The sequence below is a fragment of the Phyllostomus hastatus genome, unplaced genomic scaffold (assembly GCF_019186645.2).
Source record: "Phyllostomus hastatus isolate PE091 unplaced genomic scaffold, TTU_PhHast_1.1 phas_contig_29, whole genome shotgun sequence".
NCBI classification, from domain to species: Eukaryota; Metazoa; Chordata; class Mammalia; order Chiroptera; family Phyllostomidae; genus Phyllostomus; species Phyllostomus hastatus.
This window is the reverse complement of record NW_025333835.1, coordinates 21,701,552-21,727,389: the sequence shown is the minus strand read 5'-3', so window position 1 is coordinate 21,727,389 and position 25,838 is coordinate 21,701,552. Positions and strand designations below refer to the sequence as shown.

The 25,838-nt window shown below is 38.1% G+C and overlaps 1 protein-coding gene across 2 annotated transcripts in view; it reads left to right on the top strand.

Moving 5' to 3' along the window:
* KLHL1 (kelch like family member 1) overlaps positions 1-25,838 on the top strand; it is a 340,886-nt gene that overhangs the window by 194,276 nt on the left and 120,772 nt on the right. For both annotated transcript variants that reach the window (XM_045839157.1, XM_045839156.1), the window contains one exon: positions 22,743-22,955. In XM_045839157.1, coding sequence (XP_045695113.1) covers positions 22,743-22,955 — 213 coding nt within the window. The remainder of the gene's footprint in view (positions 1-22,742; positions 22,956-25,838) is intronic.

Sequence of the window (25,838 nt, the reverse complement as noted above, 5' to 3'; positions counted from 1 at the left end):
TTGGCACAGTCGAGGACACCAGTTGATTAGTGTGGTAATTATGTTAAATGATCTCCTGGGTCTCTGTGATAATGTAACTTTGCAAAACTGTTTACTTTTTCCAACATTCTACTCCTGGACATTTATCAGGGGTTATTTCAGCAATAAAATGGTGTGGCATGTGATAAAGACCATGGATTTTGGAAGCAGATTGTCTGGATTTTTAATATGTCCAGTTTGGAAAGCTGTTCAAGGCAGAAACCTTATTGTGACTCACATTTAATCATAATATTCACTTCACTGAGTTACAAGTATTAAATAATACATTGAATGTATTAGAAATTTAAAGTATGAAATCACAAGTTTATCATAGTTGCAACCACCTCACCTGATAGAGTTAGCAGGAAGTCAAGACTTTTGTACAGGCTATGAGGATTGAAATGTATCTTACTGAGTTTTTAGTATACAGAATTTAACATAAAGGCCTGTTATAGAAAGTATAATCAATCAATATTTGTAAAATTAATCAAGAGGCAAAGTGTCACATCCACTTTTTAATAAGAATAGCTATACATTATATCAAACTAGTCCCAGCATTTGGTCAGTCAGTAGAGATGGGAGAACAACAGAGGGAAGATCATCACCATGTCACAGTGCTCTTCTTTCATCATGTTATTTTTAAAGCTGAGTCCAAAATATAAAGGCCTTAATTAAAATTTGTGAATGTCAAAAACATTGTGGTATTTATTATCAGCATTCTCCTACATGTAAACTTATGAACTGCCCACCACACTTGAAAGTCTTTAGATCATCTGCACACTCTGTTGGATTAGGCAAAACTCATTCTTGGAGACTTGTGATGAGTGTAATCTGCACAAACTTGGAATTGAACCAACCCGGATGATTGTATCTATGTGACCTATGTGGTTTAGAGGCAGGGAACAAATTGAATGTACTCAAAATAAAAAGAATGTAGGAAAATCGGCTTTAACAGCTCATTTGATTCCTTTTTCAGAACAACCATGATGTAGTCAGCTCATTTTCTCTAGCCGCTTTAGTAAGGCATTCCATCACCACAGAAAATGCAGCTGCGGGGAGCATCACGGAGAAGAGACTAACTTCAGGCCATTGGTGGTACACCTTCCAAAAACGTTAAAGAAATCACGTCATGATAATTGATACAAACCTATGTAACTTTAGCCACATAGAGAGATGACTTAACAGTAACGTGTGAATCCTGGAGCCATAAGTGAAACCCTCTGAAGCCCTTCTCAACAACATACAAGCTGTGTAAGGATGGTATATTTACTTAAACTCTCTGTGCTCGAATTTTGTCAAGTGGCAAATGAGGATAGCCAAACAGATATCTACTTTTTGGAGCTATTTATGGGACTAACATGTGTAAGCTATGAGTTACTTAATTATTTTATGGAATTCTGTCCTCATAAAGTACCAGGGTCAACAGGAACCATGAGAGTGATTTAAACTCAGTATGAAGATTTGGTTTTAAATAGTCAATGCCAGCTTCTTCAGTTGGTAGAAGGTTCCCTTTTCAGAGGAGGAATGAGTATGCTGGAAATTTATAAGTATATTAAAAATGTGCTTGCACAATAGAAATCCTACAAAAATACATATATATTTATTCTAATATTTATATTCTGTTATTCTCATGGTGAGAATCATCATAATAATTTCATTTCTGCCTAATCATTCCCTGGTTGAGGCTCATCTAATTTAAACAAGGCAAATGTCAGGAATTCTTCTACTTTGATATGCTTTTGATGTAGACAAGGTTTAAATCTCTAACTTCAATGCATTTTCTCATAAAATAATGAAAATTAATTTCAAAAATACTTTGTAAGATCATTTTTAGTGCTAAGTTTAAAAACTAAAAATATGTTCTATATCAACATAAAACTATAGAGAGGCTGAATTTGTTTTACTATAACTAAGCTAAAAGTAGTATTCGTTGATAACTTCAAATATGTCTCTCTCTATAGGATAGATAGTAAGTATTTCTTTAAGTTAGCATAAAATAAATAAATAATAAAATAATTAATAAATAATTAATTAATAAATAATAAATAATAAAAAAAATTATGGCCATTGATACAAGCCCGCTATGGTCCAGCTCCATGTTTTCATATGCAATCTACATTCTCTCTGTACTGTGCTCTCAAGATTATAACTGCTCTCTCCATTTTTATTTCTGTGTTGGTCTATGCATTTTCATACTCCCTTATCCTCCATCATTTGCAATTCTACATTCAGTAAAAATTCACAGAACTAAAGTCCAGAGATACATTTTAAAATATTGCAGAGTTTTTCAAAGTTTTGGTTAAAATCATCGCTGTCACTCTTTCTTAAGTAGGAAGCATTTCTTCTACAACCCCTCATTGCTTCTGCCTTTTCCTCGGCCCACTTGAGTTCTCTTTTCTCACCATTGTGTTAAATTTCTCCTTAACAGGCCCCTCTTTCTCCTTCGAAAGAGCCTCAAGACATGCATTTATTCTTAAAAACATTTAAACACATCAGACGTTTAAGGCTGTGAGATAATTACTGAGGATTTAGTCAAGTAGGATGGGTCTTATCTTTAAAAATAAATAAAAATCATTGTAAAACTATGCTATTGACTTTTCTCTTCTTTAGCACCTTAGTTCTTCAAAGAGCAATTTGCTTCCCTAGCACTATACTCACCATTCAGCCTTTAAATTCCTATACTCAGGCTTCTGTCCTTAGTGCTAGACTAAAAGTACTCTTTCCCGATATTAATATTCAGTTTTCATTCTCCTTAGAACTTTCTATATTCTTCAGTGTGTTTTTTGTTTTTTTTAATATATTTTATTGATTATGCTGTTACAGTTGCCTCATTTCCCCCCTTCTCTCCCCTGCACCCTGTACTCCCTCTCCCACCCACATTCCCCCCCTTTAGTTCATGTCCATGTGTCATACTTATGAGTTCTTTAGCTTCTACATTTCCCATACTATTCTTGTCCTCCCCCTATCTATTTTCAACCTACATTCTATGCTACTTATTCTCTATACCTTTTCCCCCTCTCTTCTCCTCTCACTCCCCTGTTGCTAACCCTCCATTTCTGTGGTTCTGTTCCTGTTCTAGTTGTTTGCTTAGTTTCTTTTGGTTTTGCTTTAGGTGTGGTTATTAATAATTGTGAGTTTGCTGTCCTTTTACTATATATGTTTCTTCTTTATCTTCTTTTCTTAGATAAGTCCCTTGAACATTTCATAAAATAAGGGCTTGGTGATGATGAACTCCTTTAACTTGACCTTATCTGACAAGTGCTTTATCTGCCCTTCCATTCTAAATGAGAGCTTTGCTGGATAGAGCAATCTGGGATGTAGGTCCTTGTCTTTCATGACTTGGAATATTTCTTCCCAGCCCCTTTCTTTCCTGTAAGGTCTCTTTTGAGAAATCAGCTGACAGTCTGATGGGAACTCCTTTGTAGGTTACTGTCCCCCTTATCTCTTGCTGCTTCTAAGATTCTCTCCTTCGTTTTTACCTTGGCTAATGTAATTATCATGTGCCTTGGTGTGTTTCTTCTTGGGTCCAACTTCTTTGGGGCTCTCTGAGCTTCCTGGATTTCTTGGAAGACTATTTCCTTTGCCAGATTGGGGAAGTTCTCCTTTATTATTTGTTCAAATGCATGCTCAATTTGTTGCTTTTCCCCTTCCCCTTCTGGTACCCCTATAATTCAGATGTTGGAATGATTAAAGATGTCCTGGATGCTCTTAAGCTTCTCCTCATTTTTTTGAATTCTTATTTCATCATGCTTTCCTACTTGGTTGATTCTATCTTCCTTCTGGTCCACTGTATTGTTTTGAGACCCAGTTTCCTTCCCTTCACTATTGGCTCTCCTCCGTGTATAATCCTGCATCTCTTTTATGGTAACCTGCATCATTTCATCTAATTTGCGCCCAAAATCAACCAATTCTGTGAGCTTTCTGATCACCAGTGTTTTGAACTCTGCATCTGATAGGTTAGCTATTTCTTGGTCGCTCAAAAGGATGAGTTCTGGGGCACTGATTTGTTCTTCTATTTGAGCCATCGCTCTCTCTCTCTCTCTCTCTTTTTTTTTTTTTTTTGGTCTGGTCGCTCTTGTTATGGTGGGGGGTAGAGCCTTAGGTGATTTCACTCGGGGCTGGGCACCCCAGTCGCTAGATTGTGACGTTATATTTTGGGGGCGGGGGCGGGAGTGGGGACGGGAAGAAACGACGGCGGTAGTTCCATTCTCCTGGGATCTCAGTCCCTTCTCAGGGATCCGGGGCTGCGAGCTCTGCCCTGGTCCACAATTGCTGCCTCACTGGGTCTGCCAGCCGCAGCTTGTGCACTCAGGGATCACCGCTGCATTCTTGTGCACTAGAGGGCTTTTGCACTGATTTTGAGCCAAGTTTTCCCCAACCTCCGAGCGCCACCAACCCTCGCCCGCCCGGCTCGGCCCCTCTTACCAGTCTGGATGTACGGGTCTACTTCAACTTCTTGGCTGTCTGACTTCCATTCAGATAAATCCTCTATCAGTTCTGAGTGTTATTCTAGCTGTAAATTGTTGTTGTTTTAATCTTGGTTGTGCAAGGTGGTACGGTGCATCTACCTATTATTCCTCCATTTTGCCGGAAGTCCTTCAGTGTGTTAATTAAACTCTCCTTTAAATTTTTTTTTTGCTTCTCTGTCTCATAGTTATCTTCTTTTCTTCCTTTTCTTTAGATCAGCAATATTGGACAAACTAAAAAGACTTCAACTCTCCACCAGCTAAAATGATTCTGATTTCATCTATGCAATACCTTTTCATGAACTTACATTCCTAGCTTCCTTCTAAATAGCTTTCATATATTGTGTCTAATCACTTCAAAAGCAATGAAGTCACATAAAGCTTATTTTATTTTACCAGGTGCTAAGTCTTCCCTGACCATCTCCATTTCTGCCAAAGATATCATGACTTTATTTGGTAACCAGACTGAAAATTGATGTCATAATTTAGGATGAGCCCTGGCTGGTGTTGCCCAGTGGTTTGAGTATTGGCTTGCAAACCAAAGGGTCGCTCATTCGATCCCCAGTCAGGGCACATGCCTGGGTTACATTTCAGGTCCCCAGTGGGGCATACGCTAAAGGCAACCACACACTGATGTTTCTTTCCCTCTCTTTCTCCATCCCTTCCACTCTCTCTAAAAATAAATAAATAAAATCTTAAAAATTTTTAATGAAGCATGTACTTCCACTTCTCAGATGCCAAACAATAGCCTCCTCTGCAGACTTAGAAGTCATGTTCACAAATCATATTTCTTGCCTCAACTTCCTTGAAAGTGTTTCCTGGCTTTTTGTTCAAGGAGCAGCAGCCATTTTTCTTTCCCTTCGGACGCTGTTTCCATCCCACCCAGGAGCTTTATAAATCTCCTGAGTCCTAATTCTGTGGGCACTCTCTTGATATCTACCTTGGGAGTTCCCAAGAACCCAGGGAGCTGAACCTTCCTTCATTAAGTTTAGTTTATTAGCCAAATCTTTCATGAAATTTACCTACTAAAGTGAAGCGTAAAAGGAATGGTTTCAAGATAACACAAATTTCTGTTTAACCATTTATTTAGATGTGAATCCTCCGATAAATTTCCTTATTTCTGTGAGACTCATTTCTTATGTGTATAAAAACAATTGAGTAGGATAATATGAGTGAAGTGCCTTTCACAGTAAAATAAACACTAGTTACATTTATATAATTTGTATTATCTTTGACATTTTTCTAATAACATGATTTTTTCAATCACTTTTTACTGTCTTTACAATTAGGCATGAAAATGTATGAACAAAAGCACCAGGATATTAAAAAGTTTCTGCATATAATTAAAACTCTGTAATTGTTATTTTCATCCTATTCACCTGTTTATGTGCACAGTTTCTTCCAAATATAAACATCCCATGATTTCTTGTTTGTGTTTCTGTTGGTAATTGGATTGCTGATTAATTACTTCACATCTAAAGGGAAGACCTGTGTTTTTCCTAGAATACAGAACACAGAGCAAAGCTAATGGGTTAAGGTTTAATTGGGATATGCAATCTTAGGGTTGCAAAGTTGGGGGCAAAAGGGAAAGTAGGCTGGTGAGGAAAGAAAGCAGATGCAAGCTGGTGGATTTCTGAGCAGTTCACAGCTTAAAATGAAAACACAATTGGTAGTTAATAATGAGAAATGTCTTCTAAACAGGCCGTGTGGAAACATTGTGACCGATCTGTCCATCAAAGAGGTAAAAGGAAAGGGATTATCTGTCAATTCATCAAGTCTTCTTTTTCTCGGGGGTCAAAGTTTGTACTGCTGTACACTATTTCTCTCTTTTCAAAACTGTGTTAACCAATAGAAACTTTTACTGTACAGAAGTGTTCCCTCCCCTGGAGCCCAGGATCTCTTGCCTAGACAAATCCAAAAGTCATGGAGGAGTAGAGCACCCACTCGTAAGGGAAGTCCTGGGAGTAATAGTGAGAGAGGAGCATTCTAAATCCACCCCTTGTTTCCCTAACCCATGAACTCTCACAACTGGGCATGCAAACTTAAACATCAGAATTGATTCGATGCATGTACTGTGTCTGGAAAGATGGTGCCCCAACCATGGGTGGTGCTGGGCCCAAAGCCGGTGCTTTGTCCCAGCCTTCTACACACCGTCCCACCACTCTTCAGGCCAGACGTCTCTAGGTGATGGAGTACATGGTAAGACAACGAATCGCATGTTCATTAGCACAGTGTTATGTTGCCTTCGCCATGAAGTAGGTTATGTTTTCCAAGGAAATTTTGTCATCCATACAGTATCAATGGATCAGGAATTCTCTAGGCTATTAGATGGTGTTAAGGGGCAAAGCAGGCAAGCTTAAGTCCAGAAAAAGTATCTATTGAAAAAAAGATGGATTTCTGCCTGCTGTAATATAAAAGAGGATATGTATAATTCACTTTTCACCAACTGGCTGCCTCGTCCTCCCTAATTGTGCCCTATTAGGAACTCACGGTGATATAGCTATCCACCTATGGATGGGGAACTCACAGTTTCAGGCCCACACAGAGCTTCCAGCCTTGCTCTCATGTTCATCTCTTTGTGGGCCCATTGTAGAAACCCTGAGATGGCTGAGGAAGGAAGATAGCTGGTGTCCGAGGTACAGGTTACATGCCAGGGAGCACCACCTAAGGCTGTCTCCATGCTTGTGGGGCCACTCTCTGCCTCCTCCCACCCTTCCTGAGTCTGGCTTCTGTTTTTTTTTCTTCTAGCCAACTCTAGGGTCCATTTAGAGATGAGCCATCAAATAACAAATTGCGTAATTTTGCTGATTCTGCTTATTACTTTAATTCTCTGCCACCAGCATTTAAAACTAGCACTGCACAACATAAAAGTGAATAATAAAATGTACATTAGTAGTTTAAATTTTTAATCATTTTTATGTAGAATGATATTAAATAACAAATAAAAAGCACCATATCAAATCAAAAGAGAAACTGTGAAGGAAAAGGAAAAGCTTTATATGCACTTCCAATAGGCTTTGTTTCCATGCTCTTGAGCAGGAGGCTTTGCCTGCTCCCTTTCCACTGTGACTCCCAAAGAATGCAGCTGCCCTGCCTCTAGGAGATTCTGACGTAGTACATGAAAACTTTCAGAAGCATTGTACTGCACATCAGGAAATCAATGAGAAGGCTTTGGCAGCTGCTAGCATCTCTCAGTTACACATTTATATCTGAGAAGATAATCACAGAGAATGTCTATGGAACTACTGTACCCATACTGAGGCGAAACTTCACTTATTGTGCAGCTTCCCTAGGTTACACTATAACCAGGGAACCGTTAATGGTATTTGAATGTCACCACAAACCCCCTCATTGAAGATGTCAAGTGTCCTCTTTTCAGTTCACATCTGCCCTAGCAAAAGGTGCCAATCTCTTTGGGGAAGCATCAGAGGGAAATTTATTTTATATACTTGTGGTTGTATTCTTCTCAGGAGATCTCATTTTCCCCTTAAATTAGTAGATTCTGAGCCTGTGAGCCTAGTTTGATATAGAAATTGTATGAAGGACTATAATTTCCCACTACAGTGACTAATATCAGCTATTCCTATGAATATAGGGAATCTATATGCCACTCAGGTCTTCCTGCTCTGGTTTGTTTTGTTTTTTCTTTGTTTGTTTGTTTTTTAATCCATCTTGTCTCTAATTATTAACTGGTTCCATCTAGATTCTTCCATTTTGAATGTCAATATTTCTAGTGATATGAGACCCCAGGGAAATGGCAGTGTCTCTCATTCCTAAACCTGGACTTCTAAAAACTGTGGGGCTCCCTTCAGCAAACTCCTCTGGGGCCTTCCCAAGGAGCATATAGTGAAGGAAGATTCAGTTCTTTCAAAGTAATACATTCCATTTTCACCTCTCTGACTTTTGATCTCTACCTCAATAACATGCCGGTGAAGTTCGGGCACATCTCACTCATCGATACTAGGGTATAACTCCCTCCAGGCTTCAGTGTAGGGTGCATGTACATAAGGAAACTTGGCTCCTAGCCAGGATGCTAAATTCCAAATAATGAAGGAGTGGTCTACATGAGTACATTCTCGTGTCTTCATTCTTACATTCCTCCACCCTGGCCCAACACCCTCAAGGGCAATCTCAATACATACTTCTTAATTTTATCCATCCAATTAGCCAGATCCTGAAACTGCTTTGAGTGCATATTATTCCTGCATTAATCAGTTTTCACTCCTCACTGAGATGTGCCCAGACTGTGAGTTCAGTGAGGCAAGAGTCACATAGGATACCCTTGGGAGAGAGAAGAGAATGTAGACCCTCCACCCTCCCACTCCTGTATCTGCACTGTCAGCTGAAAGGTGACCACACACTCTTAGTGCAGGGCTGGGGGGAAGCCCTCACATTAACTACAACATGGACAACCTGTCCTGTACCACAAGCAATGCTAGCACCTTGATCCAAACCCAAAGTTGGTTGGCCCAAATCTTCTGGCCAAGATCTTCTAATGTTGTAAGGGGGGAAAATTGCATACTGATCTCTATTCCATGGGTTTCCCTGGAACAAAGCAGCAGGACAACCTTAGAGAAAACACTAGAACTAGATGCCTCAATTGATGGTCCTTCTTTTTGAGGCCCTTGTAGGCAAAATCCCATGCCCTGCACATGAGAGGTAAATGCAGGAGGTGGCTGTCTCCCATCTCTCACAGTTTAATGGCCATCCTGATCCCCCACCTATTTTCATCTTTGGAAAGGAGTTGAAGGGGATGCAAGATTTTGCAGGATACTCCATTAAAATGAGGATGTCAATAACAGTAAAAGTGGGTTCACAATGGGAAGAAGGGGAAATATTCAGGACAGGTGAGAAGCATCTGTTCATGGAATTGCTGCATTTCTCCAGAGGGTTCACCTGAGATATGTAGTCCAGGCCGGGGTTATTTCATCCTCTCCCAAAAACCACTTGAACCTGTCCTTTTGGTTTTTGATAAAAGCAGTCACCACACAGCACATGGAGTGCATTATATACCCCATGAGATTAGGCCCATTGATGTGTATGTTTGTGTTTCCCCCACCCTGGTGCTAGCTACTGGGACTATCAAAGTCACCTGTGCACTGGCACTCAAATGGCCCAAGAAGTGGATTCACCCCACTTCCCTATTCAACCCTGATTATGACATAGGGCCTCTGCCCCCTGCTGCGGGGAGAGGGACTTTGGCCTGACCCATAGTCTTGCTTGCTTTTGAAAACTAGCCCAGAGGTCCTTGTAAAATTTGTTAGGGCTCCCCAATTTATCTTTACACTTACTCGGAAGAGAAGAAGAAACAGTGCCTGTGTCGTCACAGTGGTCATGATGAAGTAGCCACCAGGGGGGAGCACTTCAACCTCTTTCTTTGAGATCCTGTTACAGAATGATCACATTCGGAAACCTCTTAGAGAAGGCCCTTAGCCAGTTCACCCAGAAGAGGGCGCCAGATCACCACCCTTATGCTGCTCTTCCTGCTGGTCTGTCTGTGCTGATGGTCCATGACTACTTGTTCTGTGCCAAGCATTTTGTCAGTCCTGACCCAACTTGCGCTGCAGTTTGATGGACCAGACCTCATAAAGGGGTTTAACTGGACTCCATAACCAGTGGAAGCGCCGTGAACAACCCTAGACAACTAAGACTGGTTAATAATCTTATCATCTACTGTTCCCACTCCATCACTGTAAACCCAAAGGACAACCCTGGTGGCTAGCGGGGCTGCTCTGGCCTCTGCCACACTGGCTCAGACATGCGCTCACACTGGGCCAAACCCGTCTGAGCCCCAGTAGCCCTCGGCTGAGGAAGGAGAGGGCCTCAGGTGTGCGTGCTTCCTCACAGCCTGCCATTCCCTTCTTCTTTAAGCAAAAGCAAGGCACTTCCTCAGAGGGTTTCTGCAGTGCCATGCTGCCCCTCCCCCAGCTCACCGCTGCCCCTCCCGAAGTTTAATGAGATTACCACCTTTGTTTTGACAGAAAACAGTCACAATGGTCTCTTTAGGCTATAGGATGAAAAGATCTTGCGGGACTTTACACACTTTTTCAAGAAAGTAACAGGCTTCAATTCCTTGCTGCATTGCGGGACGTCTGTCTGTGTCAGGGACATGCTTAGAGCCATCATATGGCATCATCGGATGCACCGCAGCATGGCAGGGGTCCCACTGGCTGGGGTCTTGCCGTTCAGGGTCCCATCACCAGTGGGCAGCTGCCTGGAGCTGTTTCCCCAGCGTTGGTTGGAGCCACTTAGTTGGGTTTCCAATTTGGCCCAGGAGGTTGACCAAGCAGTCAGGAGACTAACAGAAGGTAAGGACTGATGAACCCCTTGAGAACCAAAAGGTCTCTGTAAACAACTTATAAAATAATGTTATATTGTCTGATTCTAGGTACAAGATAAATTATCAATGGATTATTAATTGTGAGGGATCTAAATTCAACTCTCTCTCTCTATATATATATATTTGTATAACCAAGTCTGTCTTCTCATTTCTTCATTTTACAAGAAGTTTCAAAAATATTTGGAATTCCTTGGGGATGGGAAAATGCTTTAACTTAGTGTTTAGTGTATTTACTAAATATTTCATGCATTTAGTGTGTTTAGTGTATTTACCTCATTAATGCTTAGTGTTTTTAGATGGATAGTAAATTTTAGTTGACTGACAACCTTGATGTGGCCTAGACTTCTATCTGTCAGCTTCACCTACCAAGTGTTTGAATAACAAGCCTGAAAAATGGATATACTTGCATGTCAGGCTTACTTTAGTAGGCAGGATTCTGATGATTTATCTCTCTGCCAAAATCCCCTGGTTATTTGCTCAAACACTAATGTAGGTTTCAGTGTGAAGAGAGACTCGGCATTTGGAATTGAAGAGACTAATTAATCAACTTTAGGACAGAATGATCATCTAGGATTATCCAAGTAGAATGATGACGGCACCTCAATGCACAAGAGTCCATCAGAGAGACGTGACAGAATGACACAGAAGACAAATGAGGCCAGAGGGGAGATTGGGGAGATCGAAGCTGAGGATTCAAACTACCTCTGCTGTATTTAGAGATTCAAACTACCTTTGTTGTATTTAAACAACCTAAGCAATGCAGGAACCTGAGAAAAACCTTCAACCAACAGCCAGCAAGGAAATGGGATGCATTCCGCCAACCACATAGGACTGAACTTTCCTAACAACCCAAATCAGCTTGAAAACAGATTCATTCTCAAAGACTCCAAAAATGGAGGCTTGTCAATTAATTTTGGCCTTGTGAGACCTCGTGCAGAAAATCAGCTGAGCCTGGAATTCTGACCTTCAGAACTTTGAGATAGCAAAGCCAATGAGGAAGGAAAAATACAATTACTTAAAATCTTTATTAAATGTAAAAATGTGTGTTTAAAGTATTTTTAGAAATAATGAATGGCCATTCCATAGTGAAACTCTCCAAGATGGTGATGTATGCAGCTACTCTGAGGTATGAACTAGTTTGCACAATAGTGCTTGTCTGTTTTCTGCATCTTATGTATGAACCGTAGTAACATTCCATGTAATTACGCTTGCCACTAGCTTTCGTGTGTGTGTATGTAACAGTGTATGTGGTAAAACAACTGATGGTTCTTTTATTTACTGAGAGATAAATTAATGACATGCACCAAATATTTGGCAAACTAAAGTAAAAATTAGTATATATTTGTATAACTATTAAGATTATCTTTCTACGTTCCAATTATTTTACATAAAGTATACACTTTCATTCATTTTTTATTTTATATTTTTCTTGGGAAGAATTTTTGTCACTTCTTTCTGACTTTTACCTGATTTTTTGACAATGATTACAATTGTCTACTGTGTAAGAAATTTAAAATAGGTTAAACACAACAGAATATATTGTGTTGTGATTTTTTAACGTTTCTTGTAAGCAACTAGTAAATTAGTCCATGCCAGAAGGGAAATAGTCTAAATTCTTTTATTAAGCAATAAACAAATGCAAGATTATAATTAAAATTTTACATGCTACTGTAGAGACCATTTAGACCTTAAGATTGCAAAATTATAATGTACCCTTTGTTGAAGAACACCAGTGCTGTTCTCTACTACAAAATTATTAGTGTGGCTATGCAAACAAATTCCTTCCTTCCTTCCTTTTTTTTTGTTTTTCTTTCTTTTTTTAATCTGCACATACTTTTTATCCCAATTGTCTGGCTATTTTAGATTATGCAATTAAAAGACTTTCCTGATGCATCATTTATGCTGACAAGCATAAGAACAAAAGACTATATAAATACTGTACAAGTTGACAAAACAATCCTCTTTTGTCCTGAAAAAAAGTTTTTTTCTGTTAAAGTAAGGGATACGTTATCTTTCCATTTTCTGTAAATACAGTGTAAGCACTACCTGATAAAATACACATTCTTATTCTTCTAAGTAAATTCTTACAGTAAGTTTTCTGCAAGATGTCCCTGCATGGAAGCCAGGAATGCTATCTTACATTAAAATTATGTTTTTCTAGCAAAGTTGTAGAGGATCATTATTTTTTATGCTTTTATCAAGCACTGTACTTCCTTTAAGAAAAGTTTTTGTGGCTGGACAATGAGAAGAACCAGTGTTGAATGCACACTGTGCAATGGTCTCGTGATTTAATTGGTAGTGACACCATTTCTTCTGTGGGCTGGCACACGTCTGTGGCTTTCATAGGGATAGTGCAGAGATTGTCACTTTCCTTCTAACTTTTCCAGATACTGCTATTCTCAGTGATTTCTGTAAGACACCTAAAAGAAACCTGGCAAATAGTGATACAGAGCAATTTATGAAGAGGGGGGAAAGGTAGGTTTAGGTTCTACCAAGGAGTAAATGTGCCTACTATTAGTAATTATAAAAATCAAAGCTACCACTCAGGCTAATAATGTATGAATTGTTTACAAAGCAATGAGCATGTTTAAAATGGTTAATGAGTTTATTGTTAAACCAAAAAGAAAAAAAAATCCCAGATAGAAGTAGAAATGCTTCGCTGGCTGAGCTTTTTTTTCTTCTTGGTAGTGGAGTTTACAAATGATTTGCATATGCTTCCGTTTACATTAGTATATAATAGGTATCCCATACTAAAACTTTTGAATTATATGTCTCCAGTATCAGAAGCAAAACAAATTATTACAAAGGTTAAGGAATCCCCTGAAAATAATTGTATATACTTTGCACAGTATTGTAAAGTTTAGGAATTATTTCTTCTGGTCTCAATTGTGTTTGCAAACAAATCAGAAAAAGTTTATAGGATAGGAGTTGTTATATACCCATTTTCAAGGTGAGGAGATGATATTTTAGAATAATTCAGTTCCTTTGCCTGGGAAATCATGACTACAAAGTAATAGAATTGAGATTATTTTCAATTCTTTTTACTAAAAATTCATTTTTACTAAAATTTCTAAATCCTCTTATCTCTTTAGCAATATTTTGTCATAAAACACTTAAAGTCATTGATTTATATATATTTTAAGGGACTTCAAATGAAAAAATTATGTTTCATCCATATGATAATCTTAAAAGATGAACATCACACATAATTTCTGATACTGAATAAGTTTTAAAACTGTTAGAAAACACTTCTTTTAAAAACTAATACTAGTTTGTTTAAAGAGTTTCTTCCCATTAAGCTGCCATGCTTAGTAGGTGGTAAAAAAATAATGCAGAAAACGAACTGCTAAGGCATTTTATTCTGGCGGATTTAGATCTAAGTAGTTTTTCTGATGCAGAGGAAAACTCAGAAATATACAGATACCAAAACAAACGTGGTCCTTACTGTATAGTGCTATTATTAAGAAAGGGAATAGTATATGATGTAAATAGTTTTAAAAAATCACACTGCATTCTAAGTACTGGTGACAATGTTGACAAGACAAACACTGTTACGTTGTACACATTGACCACTCATTGAACACTTCCTGTCTTGTTGTCTAAATGACACTAAATCACATACAGACAGATGGACACCTATACATGACAGAAATCTTCTTTTTAGATTTTATTTATTTTTACAGGGAGAGGGGAAGAGGGAGAGAGAAAACCATCAATGCAAGAGAAATATATAGATCAGTCGCCTCTCACACTTACTTGAGAGACCGGCCGCACAACCCAGGCGTGTGCCCTGACCCAGAATCTAGCAGGTGACCTTTTGCTTTGCCCGGTGTAGCCCAACCAACTGAGCCACACCAGACAGGGCAGAAGTCAGGTTTTTATGCAGTTTGCTCTATATTTGTTTTTCAGCCTTTATTTGGAAACGTACTTGGGAAAGGTACAAAGTTGCACGTAAATAGCAGCATAGAGTCTGTGAAAAGTTTATTTTTGTTTAATTTGTTTTCATTTCTGAAAGAATAAAGGAAAAATACAGGTATTTTATGGGAAATTTGGCCAAGCTTATATCTTCTACCCTAGCATGCTTTTCTGCTTTTCAGGATTAAGATCCTTGAGAGAGATTAAAAATGATAGCCCTTTAGACTTTATAAGATATGATATATTGCCCTGGCCCGGTAGCTCAGTTCGTTTGAATATCAACCCCATAGGCCAAGGATGGAGGTGTGACCCCAGGTCAGGTCATGTGCAAGAATCAGCCAATGAATAAATAAGAGGAACAAAAAATCACTCTCTCTTTTTCCTCTCCAAAACAATAAAAGACAACAATATAAGGCAGAAAACATTTTAATTTTCAATATTTGGAAAGCTGATAAATAGGATAAACATAAATTTACCCTGAACTTAATAGGAAAATTGGAAGACAGCTTTTACTTCAAAACGAATCATTTTCTGACAGAGATTTCCTATAAGGCACCAGGTTTCCCATCACAGAAATGAGTCACTGGGTGAGCATCACACAGAAAGAGAGAATGAATTAGACATTAACTTAAGTGACCTCAAACATCATTTCCAATCTGAGATTATGTGAGATTGCAGAAATTCCCACTCTATGACCTGGCTAGAAGTTATGGGAATGGAACCAGATGACCTCTACATTGTTTTTAGTACTTTCTAAATCTGTGACTTTATGAGAAACATTTCTTTATCTTGGGAATTGTTATTCTAGAGGGAAAAGGTGCCTATCTCCTAACTGAAACTCCTTCTTGGCTTCCTTTAATCCACATGCATTCTCATACCTTGGACTCCATTAAATCCTCCATTTTTCTCTCCTCATTTTATAAATACATAAATAAATAAATAAATAATAGAGTTTTTATAATATCATATTGCCCTCCTCATTAGAAAGTGACTCTTTAGCAGCCAAAACCTTTCTTGTTTTGTCTCTGTATTTCTGGTATTAACAGTATACTAGGCATAGGGAAAAAAGACACTTTAAGGTGGATACTGTTTTTATTCCCATTTACAGGTAAGGAATCCAACTTTCTAATCACATATCCAGTGGGTAGCAGTAGGCTTAGGATCTAAACCCTGGCAGACTCTCCAAGACATTTATAATCTATTGACTCTCCATAATTCTGAAGCCATATTACGGAACCCAGATGTATCAAGAAAGAGATAGAAACAGGCCCAGCTGAGGACTCAAGAGTCAGGGTGCATCCATGTTACAGAAAGCAAAGACAGTAAGTCCAAACCAGGTGGGCAGAGAACCAGGAAGGGAATTACCCGAAGGATAGAGAGCCGGGTGAGGGTGATAGGAGAAGAGACTGTATTCCTGTTCCAGCCTCATCCGACTAAGCAGTAAGAGTATGGTTGAGGGCCTCCGAGCCTCAGTGTTCTCACATGTAAAATAACAAGGGTCCCTTTAAACTCCAAGGTAGTGTTCAAGAATTCAGACAGCAATTTTGACGCAAGGATTAAAAATTCAGGCAAGGAAAATAATCAAAAGCTCAGGAAAATTGGTTTTAACCTGAAAGGGTTCCAGCCTGGGCAGCGATTTGTTAGTGTGGCAACTTGAAGGAGACTGTCACAAAAGCCCTTCCTTGATAACTGGGAAAGGTGCCACTTCCCACTCTGAATTTTCAGAAAGTTTAAACTCTAGAGGCAGCAGGAAAAAAATATTAAAGAGAAGTTCTTTCTGTCCCTGATGTCCATTTGGGCCATGGAAAACCTAACATTTCTTAAAGGCACCATTCTATAAAATGAAGAGCCTAGAAATGATCATTTAAAGTATTGGGAATAGTTACCATCCTTAATTAGATTTATGTGACAATTTTAACATAGCTGTTGTTTTCAGCTTAGCAGATACTTCATTTTTATTTTTTTCTTGTTTTTGTAAATGTGATTGTTACAGCCCAATCACTTTTTAAATTTTTTTATTGTTCAAGCACAGCTGTCTCCATTTCCTCCCACCACTCCCCCCTCCCCCACTCTACCCATTCCCACCTCCCACCCTCCATCCTACCCCACTTTGGTTTTGCCCATGTGTCCTTTATAGATCTTCCTGAAAACCCTTCCTTACTTTCCCCCCATTATTCCCTCCCACCTCCCCTCTGGTTACTGTCAGTTTGGTCTTAAATTCAGTCAGTGTCTCTGGTTATATTTTGCTTGCTTGTTTGTTTGGTTGATTAGGTTCCACTTACAGGTAAGATGATATGGTATTTTACTTTCACTGCCTGGATTATTTCACTTAGCATATGCTCTCTAGTTCCATCCACACTGTCTCAAGGGATAGGAACTCCTTTTTTCTTTCTACTGCATAGTATTTCATCATGTAAATGTGCCATAGTTTTTTGATCTATTCATTTACTAATGGACACTTAGGTTGCTTCTAGCACTTGGCTATTGTGAATTGTGCTGCTATGAACTTTGGGGTATATAGGTTCTTTTGAATTGGTGTTTCAGGGTTCTTAGGGTATAATCCCAGCAATGGAATTGCAGGGTCAAAAGGCAGTTACATTTTTAGTTTTTGGAGGAAATTCCATACTGTTTTCCACAGTAGATGCACCAGTCTACCTTCCCATCAACAGTGCACTGGGGTTCCCTTTTCTTTACATCCTCTCCAGCACTTTTTAGCATAGCTATTTTTTAATTCTTCTTTTGTTAGGTATTATTTTACTAAAGTTGCCATAACAAAGGACCAAAAACTGGGTAGTTTAAAACAACAAACATTTATTCCTCTACAGTTTTAGAGGTTTAAAGTCTGAAACCCAGATGGAAGCAGATTCAAGGTAGGATTCTCCCTGAAAGTTCCAGGAAAGGATCTTTCCTTGCCACTTTCAACTTCAGGGGATTCCTGGCAATCCTTTGCAGTCTTTGCTTATAGCAGGATGACTTTGATCGTTTGTCCCTCCACCTTCACTTGGCCTTCTGCTCTCTGTGTCTCTTCTGTCTTCATGGTTTCTCCTCATGCTTTTTCCGTGTCTCTCTGAGTTTCTCTCTTATAAGCACACCAGTTATTGAACTAGGGGCCACTCTAATCCAGTGTGGTCCTATCTTAACTAATTCTATCTGCAAACAAGGTCATATGCTGAGGTTCTGAGTGGACATGAAGCTTCAGGAGCCACTGTTCAACCCAGCACACGATGCTATGAAAAAGACGCAGCTTTGGCAGTTGAGGTGCGTGTGATGATAATAGAATCGTGCAATCGTGCATCTATCAGAAACTCTAAAAACTTTGTTTGCAAAAGATTCTTAATTTTATCATCAATTTTATAATTCTATGACTTTAGATTATAGCTTTACATTTCATGCCTGTGTAATAAACCTCAACCAAAAGATGTGGCTAATTCACCTTTCAGTTTTCCATTTTTTTTTTGACAGTATGAGCTTCCTCAGAATTCATCTTTCTAACTAATAACCTTTTAAATGAACAATTAAATAAATTGTATAACTTCTGTTGATTTGAAATGAAACCAGAGATTCTGTGGGGGTCTGCAAAAGATTGGCCTTCCCACCGTAATGCTTAACACAGTGATGGGGAGGTCCCTGTCACTGACCACTGGTCACAGTGTGCAAGATGGTGAGGTAGTGGGTTTTAACTCAGTGCACTTTCATAACAGAGCAAGTTTCTTTGCATTAACCATCATCGTATGTAATGTGTTGCTTTGGTACTAGCTGTTAATGAAACAAAGAGCATTACAGTTTATGTTTATTTGAACATTAATAAAATATTTTAGTAAAGTTAAATGCCCATATTTTAAACTTAATCAATGAGCAAGACAGTAATTAAAGGGATTTACTTATGTTGAGCTGATGTTATCATTAATTGTTAACTAACTTTTACAATGATGTAGAAAAATGAATTTATTATGGAACTTAAAATGAATTACTGTGTATTGATTATTACCAATAAGATGAAAGACAACAATAATGGAGCTAAGGACCAGAGGAAGTAAGTATTAGAAAACATGTTTATGGCAAATTCAGAATATAAACAAAAATAAGAAAATTCTGTCTGTTTAGAATAAGACAATACTATAAGTTTTTATAGTTATAAAAATTACTTTAAAATGTGAAGTGGCTCCCTGGCTGGATAGCTAAGTTAGTTAGAACGTTGTCCCATTAACCAAAAGGTTGTGGGTTTGATCACTGGTTAGGACACATACAGGAGGCAACTAATCAATGTTTCTCTCTCACATCAATCTTTCTCTCTCCCCCTTCCCCTCTCTCTAAAATCAATGAATATGTTCTTAGGTGAGGATTAAAATAATTTTAATAATACAATAATAATAATAATAATAAATAAAATATAAAAGTAGATAGTAGAATGTATTTGTTTTCATTTGTTATTTATAAATATTATTGTGTCTTATATACTGGCAACTTAAATTTGTTGCAAAACCTTTCTTTATAATAAATATTTAAATTTATATGTAAAAGATGTATGTGTACATCTATTTCTATTTAATGGAAAAACTGTCAGAGATTGAGACTAAATTTATTCTATTATATGGTCTAAATTACTCTTTCAATGTTATTTCCCACAATTTTTGTGCTCATTTTCAGTCAAGTTGATGTAAAAATATGACACTTTACAGTATAGTATCTGTTATTCCCTCTCGTTTATATGGTTTCATCTGGTCAGAATAAGTCTCTTTCCATTTCCCATTTTCTAATTTACACTCCTACCTAGAATCTAGGTTCATTTAAAAAACCTGCTTTCACACACTGATGACAATTTTCTAGGCACTGTACATTTTATAGATGTCACATGTGGGGTAAGACTGCAAATCCATTTTTTTTGTCCTCACTGCAGTTATCCAGGATCATACATTAGGTGCTCAGTAAATTCATGAGCAGTGAGTAATTGCATAAACTTAAAGTGTTTTACACTAGTTAAGCAGGCCAAAGAGTTTCGGTGTCTCTCATTGAAAGTTATTTGTCCTCGAAAACCATGGAGAAGCTGGGGTGCTGAAGCAGTGCGCACTGGTATTTTTTCTTCTTTCATAAATAAAACATGATGAAGCGAAAACAAGTTCCACAAACAAGAGTGCCAAAAAAGGAAAATATTAGGCATATTGTCATTAAAAGGAGACTTGATGGAAAAAGGGAAAAGACTGAAGATGACTCCCGAACTTCAAAAGAAAGATAAACAACATATGGACAAGGATGAGATCCAGGAATGTCTGATACTCACTCCTATTGCCCAATTTACTTTTAGCAGATTTTACAAGCAACATTCCTTGCTCCAAGAAGATTTAGTATGGCCCACACAGATACAAAATTATGAAAGTATACTCTAACTTGGACACGAAAATAAAAGAAAAAAAATAAAATCTGCTCTAGTGATATTAAACAAAACTATTATCAGGGCTGTCTGGAAAAGAAATCAAACTATAAAAGGCTATAACCTTCCTGTTTGATACATTTCAGTTGGACTTTAAGTTTTCTGGAACCCAAATAAAAAAATAGTAATATCATCAATTTCATAATTTACAACACCCATGATAAAAGCAAACCAATTTACTCAGAAGTGGAATTATTTCTCTTCAAAAGCCAAAAGAAATGTCTCCCCAGGGTCATCACACAAAGGGCCCTGTAAAATACAGTGAAATGTACCTGGGGCAGTATCTGTCCGACAGCCTGCACAAGGAGTTAGTCCCACACAGCTGCTTTTTCCTGGTGCCCTTCACTCTGTCCTGATACTGCAGCTATACAATTCCGTGCATAGTTTAACAGAGCTGAAGATTTTTAAATAACTGAGAAAATAGATATACAAAACATTTCAAAAATTCTTCATAAAAAACACCTTCACATCACTGTAGCTCTTTAGAGAAATTTGGTGGCATTAAATTTTAGGACACTTAATTGGTTCGCTCAGTAAGCAGGTATCAGGCATCCATAATTTACACAGCACTGGATTAGGAACAGAGGAAACACTGGAAACAAAACAATTCCCAGGAAATTGGCTATTCTGTGATGCCAATATATGTAAATAAACACAGCAGATAACCTGAAAGAAATTAAACATTGACACTGTCTTGTGAAAGCTGAAGGCATGTCAAGCCTGGGATTTGATTCCAGGGATGCACTCAGACATGGTTCAGGTGACTCTTCGAGAACTAAAGCTGAATCTGCTCCGATCTGCAGATTAATGAGCACTTGCTGAATCTTCTGTTCTAGCATAGGCACAATGCCGTTTTTAGAAGAGATTTAGTCCCACTCGATTTCACGTTTTAATCCAATGTAAGCACCCTATTGACATTTCTACCACAAATGTGGGTTAAAAGCTGAGAAACCTTACTTATACCTACCTTAGTTAGAGATGTCTCAGGAGACATGCTGGGGTGGGAGAGAGACCAAAGAGAACAATCAGGTCTTTGCTCTAACCCCCTCTCAGCCACGGAGGTCTCTCTGCTAACATGTAAGACAGTTTTCTTTCTGACAGGTTGTTTTTTATTTAAAGATTTTATTTATTTATTTTTAGAGAGGGGAGGGAGGGAGATAGAGAGAGAGAGAAACATCAATGTGTGGTTGCTGGGGGTCATGGCTTGCAACCCAGGCATGTACCCTGACTGGGAATTGAACCTGAGACACTTCAGTTCGCAGCACATGCTCAATCCACTGAGCTACCCCAGCCAGGGCTTCGGACAAGTAGTTGTTTAAATGTGTTTGAAAAACACTGAACTGTTTCCAAAATGTTATGTTTTTCTGCAAAAACCATAAAGACGTCTCTTCAATAAATGTGTACTGTTGACCTGCTATGTTGCAGGGGTTTCGTCTCATGGAGACGAAAGTCTGTGCTAAGGCCCCCAAGTGCACCCAAGATGCGGCTGCAGTTGGGGAAATGCCCTCTCAGAGATTTAAACACTGGGCTTTGTGCCCGTGGAGAGTGGGAGGGGCAGTCAGCTCAAACTGGAGTGAAGGGAGAGTGGAGAAGACCATAGATAACAGGTAGCTTCGGAATGGAGTCTTAGAAAAAGACAGAAACTGGGAAAACAAAGTGGATGACGTAATTTTAAGCAATAGAATGAGTGAGGAAGGACATGTCAAACAGTGTGGCAATGAGAAAGAAAGGCAGTTTTGTGACTGGAATGTAAATAAGGTAGGAAATGAGGTCTTAGAACTGGGAAGAGGCAGGATCTATAAAAACCAGTGTGCTTAAGCAAGAGATCTGAATCAAGAACAAGGGAAGACCTAATGAAACCAAACTACACAAAAACTTTAGAGGACAGTCACGGGAAAATTTATGTTTTAAAAATTTTGTTTTAGCATTACTGTGGAGGATACAAAAAAGGAGGTAAGAACAGAGTGGAGCACAGTAATTAGAAGGTTAAGGCAGCAATCTGGGAGAAAATTCGTGGGAATCTGATTCAAACAAACCAGAGAAGCAGTCACAAAAGGGTGGGATTATGAAAGCCATCAGAAGGGTGGGATGTGCGAGGTTTTGTGACCTCTGTGGACTGTCTGCCCTGTTGTTTTTCCCTTCTGAATGAATGTACAGTGATGTAAATAGTTTAAGTCACTTCTCTCTCAACTTTATTCTCACTTTCTGATTCATGCATATATAGCCAAGCTTTAAAAAATTTGAAATGCTACTCTTTTTACATTAACATCTTACATAGCTTCCACTTGAAATTTAAACATTTAATCGCTTAGTACATTCTGCCTGCATAACAAAGCTCAACATCATAATCCCCCAGTTATTACAAGATCTGTGCTGTCTTGGCTACATTTACACTTCAATTACAATTACAATGCTTTCATCTTAACAGCTTCTAGTTTCTGAAGGATTAAGTCTTAAGGATTATGTTATAATGAGAACAAAGGTTATTGACTACTTTTCTCATTGCTTTTTGAAATGCTTTGCTAGCTAAGGAAAAGTGAAACCAAATTTATACCAAGATATTTTCTCCCTGCAGGAAAACATAATGGAAGTTATGAGAAATCAAGAGTTTTTACTGCTTCCGGCTGAGGAGCTCCATAAACTCCTGGCCAGTGATGATGTGAATGTTCCTGACGAAGAGACCATCTTCCATGCACTAATGATGTGGGTCAAGTATGACATGCAGAGGAGATGCAGTGACTTGAGCATGCTTCTGGCCTTTATAAGACTGCCACTGCTTCCCCCACAGGTAATTGGGATGCTGGTTTCATGGCTGCATTGCACTAAGAAAAAAATATGAATACGTTTTAAACAGTCCAAAGTTTCAAAATAATAAGAATAACTTTAAAAATAAGCTCATACTCATAAAGCATTCGAGAAAACTGGAATGTTGAATGAGTATGTACACAGGTCGTGCATACGCAAACACACACATGTACAAACACCTTTGAAGGCACAAGGCCCAACCATTTTTCAAACTAAGTTTTATGACTCTCCTTTGTCATTTTTATATTTGTTTATTTATTGCAAACATCACAGACCATTTATCATTATTTATTCACAGTTTTATTTTTAGTTTTAATTAAATATTTTAATGGTAAATTTGATGGTGGAAAAATGATGGGTGATGAGTCTGAATCCCATCTCCGCCACTGATTCATTCAAGTTCACATGACATGAGAACGTTACTCAACTTCTCTGATGTTCAATTTATTCATTATAAAATAAAATGATGCTAGCACCTGAAAGTTCTGTGAGGACCAAATTGAGTAATATATGTAAAGTACCTAATCCCCATACAGTATCTAGAAGATTTTTTTTTGCTGTGTTGTTTTAAGGATTAATCTATCTACATCACTCTACTTATCTGTCCATCTCTTCTATCGTGCAATGATATCATCATTCTCTGAGGTAAATACATCCTTATAGCAATTTTTAAGGCTCAAGGCATGAGATTTTAAACTTCAAATGGGTAGACAAGACATATTGCTGAATGATACAAGGTTATAAAGTAACAGTATTTAAGCAATTGAAATTATGGAATCTTTTTTTAAAGATTTTACTTATTTATTTTTAGAGAGGGAAGGGAGGGAGTGAGAGAGAGAGAGAGAAACATCAATGTGCGGTTGCTGGGGGTCATGGCCTGCAACCCAGGCATGTACCCTGACTGGGAATCGAACCTGCAACACTTTGGTTCACAGCCCGCACTCAATCCACTGAGCTACGCCAGCCAGGGCAAAATTATGGAATCTTAAACTGGGGCTAAGGAGAACCCAGCCACCAAGGGAAACAACCACCTCATTTTATTGGTCTAGGACACAGGTGAATTGATAAAACACCAAATCCACTTTGCTTCTAAGAGTAACTGTTTTCCCCTCATTCCAAGTCTTGTAATGTTACAAAATTATCTAGGCACAAAACTGTTAATCTAGGGGCTCTTGCTTCTCAGGCTATCCAAGCTTGAAGGTAGCTCTTACCTCTGAAACAATAGGTAGAATTGTGTGCATACTTCACATATAAGGGGTGTGGGGGCCTATAACATCCACCTGATCTTTCACGTGGATCTAAACCACCTCAACACTTCTACTAATCCACATATTGCTAAGGATGAAAGACAGGGGATTAGGACATCAGAAAAGCATGACAAACAATCATGGTGTATTTATAGGAAGTGAAGAAGTGGGAGATATGGTCATATTATTTCAAATATGGGAAGTTAAAAAACACTGTATAGTTATTGGAAAAACAAATGAAGCTTTATAATTAAAGTAATAATTGTGTTTCATTTGACTCCTGAATACGTGAGTAAAATCAGAGAGAAAGAAATTTGAGAGGCTTGCCTAAACAAAATATATAAGCTTATCTTACAAAAGGAAGAGAAACATGCATTTAAATAACTGAACAAAGAATACATTGTTAAGCCAAGCCCTGAATTTTTTTGTATCTTCCACTTTAGGTTCCAATGCCAGATACACTCAAAGCCTGGGGATTCTCTCTCAGGATAGAAATGGTCAGTGATGACCATTAGCCAATAATAGATAGCCGTTATCCAATGAGACATGCTGTGAAAATCGGTCTCTGTTTGTTGAAATATGGGAAGCTAAGAGTTACCCTGGCGTTCAAAATCCTCTTAAACAGTAGGACACACACCAGAGGAGATCAAGAATGTAACCAGAGCTCCATCTTTTCATGACATGCCGTTCCTTCATACCCTCTTCCCCACTGTCTTGTTATCAAAACTAAGAGATGCTCCTGCCTGTCCATCTCATCTCAACTACTTCATCAGACCAGCATGACCACCTTACTGGTGCATTTGTTCCTAAGGCTACACATTGCACATGGAGCTTACATTCTTAGTGGTTCAGCTGCTTTATCTTGCTTAGTGAAATGTACGTATTATCATTAGAAAAAAAATATGTAACTTGTTTTATCTAATAAAAAGCTTTAAGTTAACTTCTTATAAACAAACATAGCATATATCTATCTTCATTCTTCACCTCTAGAATTGGAGTTACTACAAATATCTTTATATATACTTTCAAACAACAAATATACAGGAGGAAAAAATAAAACATTTTCTTTTCATAAAATGCTTTTGGTTATAGGCAGAGTTATTACATCTGTAAGTAATATTAATGAATTGCATGTCATTATAAGTGTTTTCCATATAATATTTCTAAACTTAAAGGGACAGCTGCAAATTAGGGATTATTAATTATGTTGCACCAAGGAAAACCACATTCAAAGAGGTTTTTCAAAGGTCTTAAAGCTAGTGGAAAATGCAGTGTGTCTGAAAATCCAGGTTAGCCAGATAGGAACATGTACAGAACTATTTCTTCTGTAAATTTGTGTTGCTTACCTGTTTGCCCTCCGAACTGGAGGATTGTAAAAATGTCTTGAATGGAGCGATGTTGCAGGTTCCCATAAACAGCTGGAAAAGAAATAAGAGCAGAAGAATAGGAACTAACACATACTTATTTCTTTTATTGGTTACAAAACATATACAACATATATTTTATCCCATTTGATTTCTACAATATCCTTCTGTGTTTAATGTTATTATTATCATTTACAAATGAGCTCACTGAGAATCAGAATGATAACTGTAGAGCTTAGATTTCACCCTATTTAT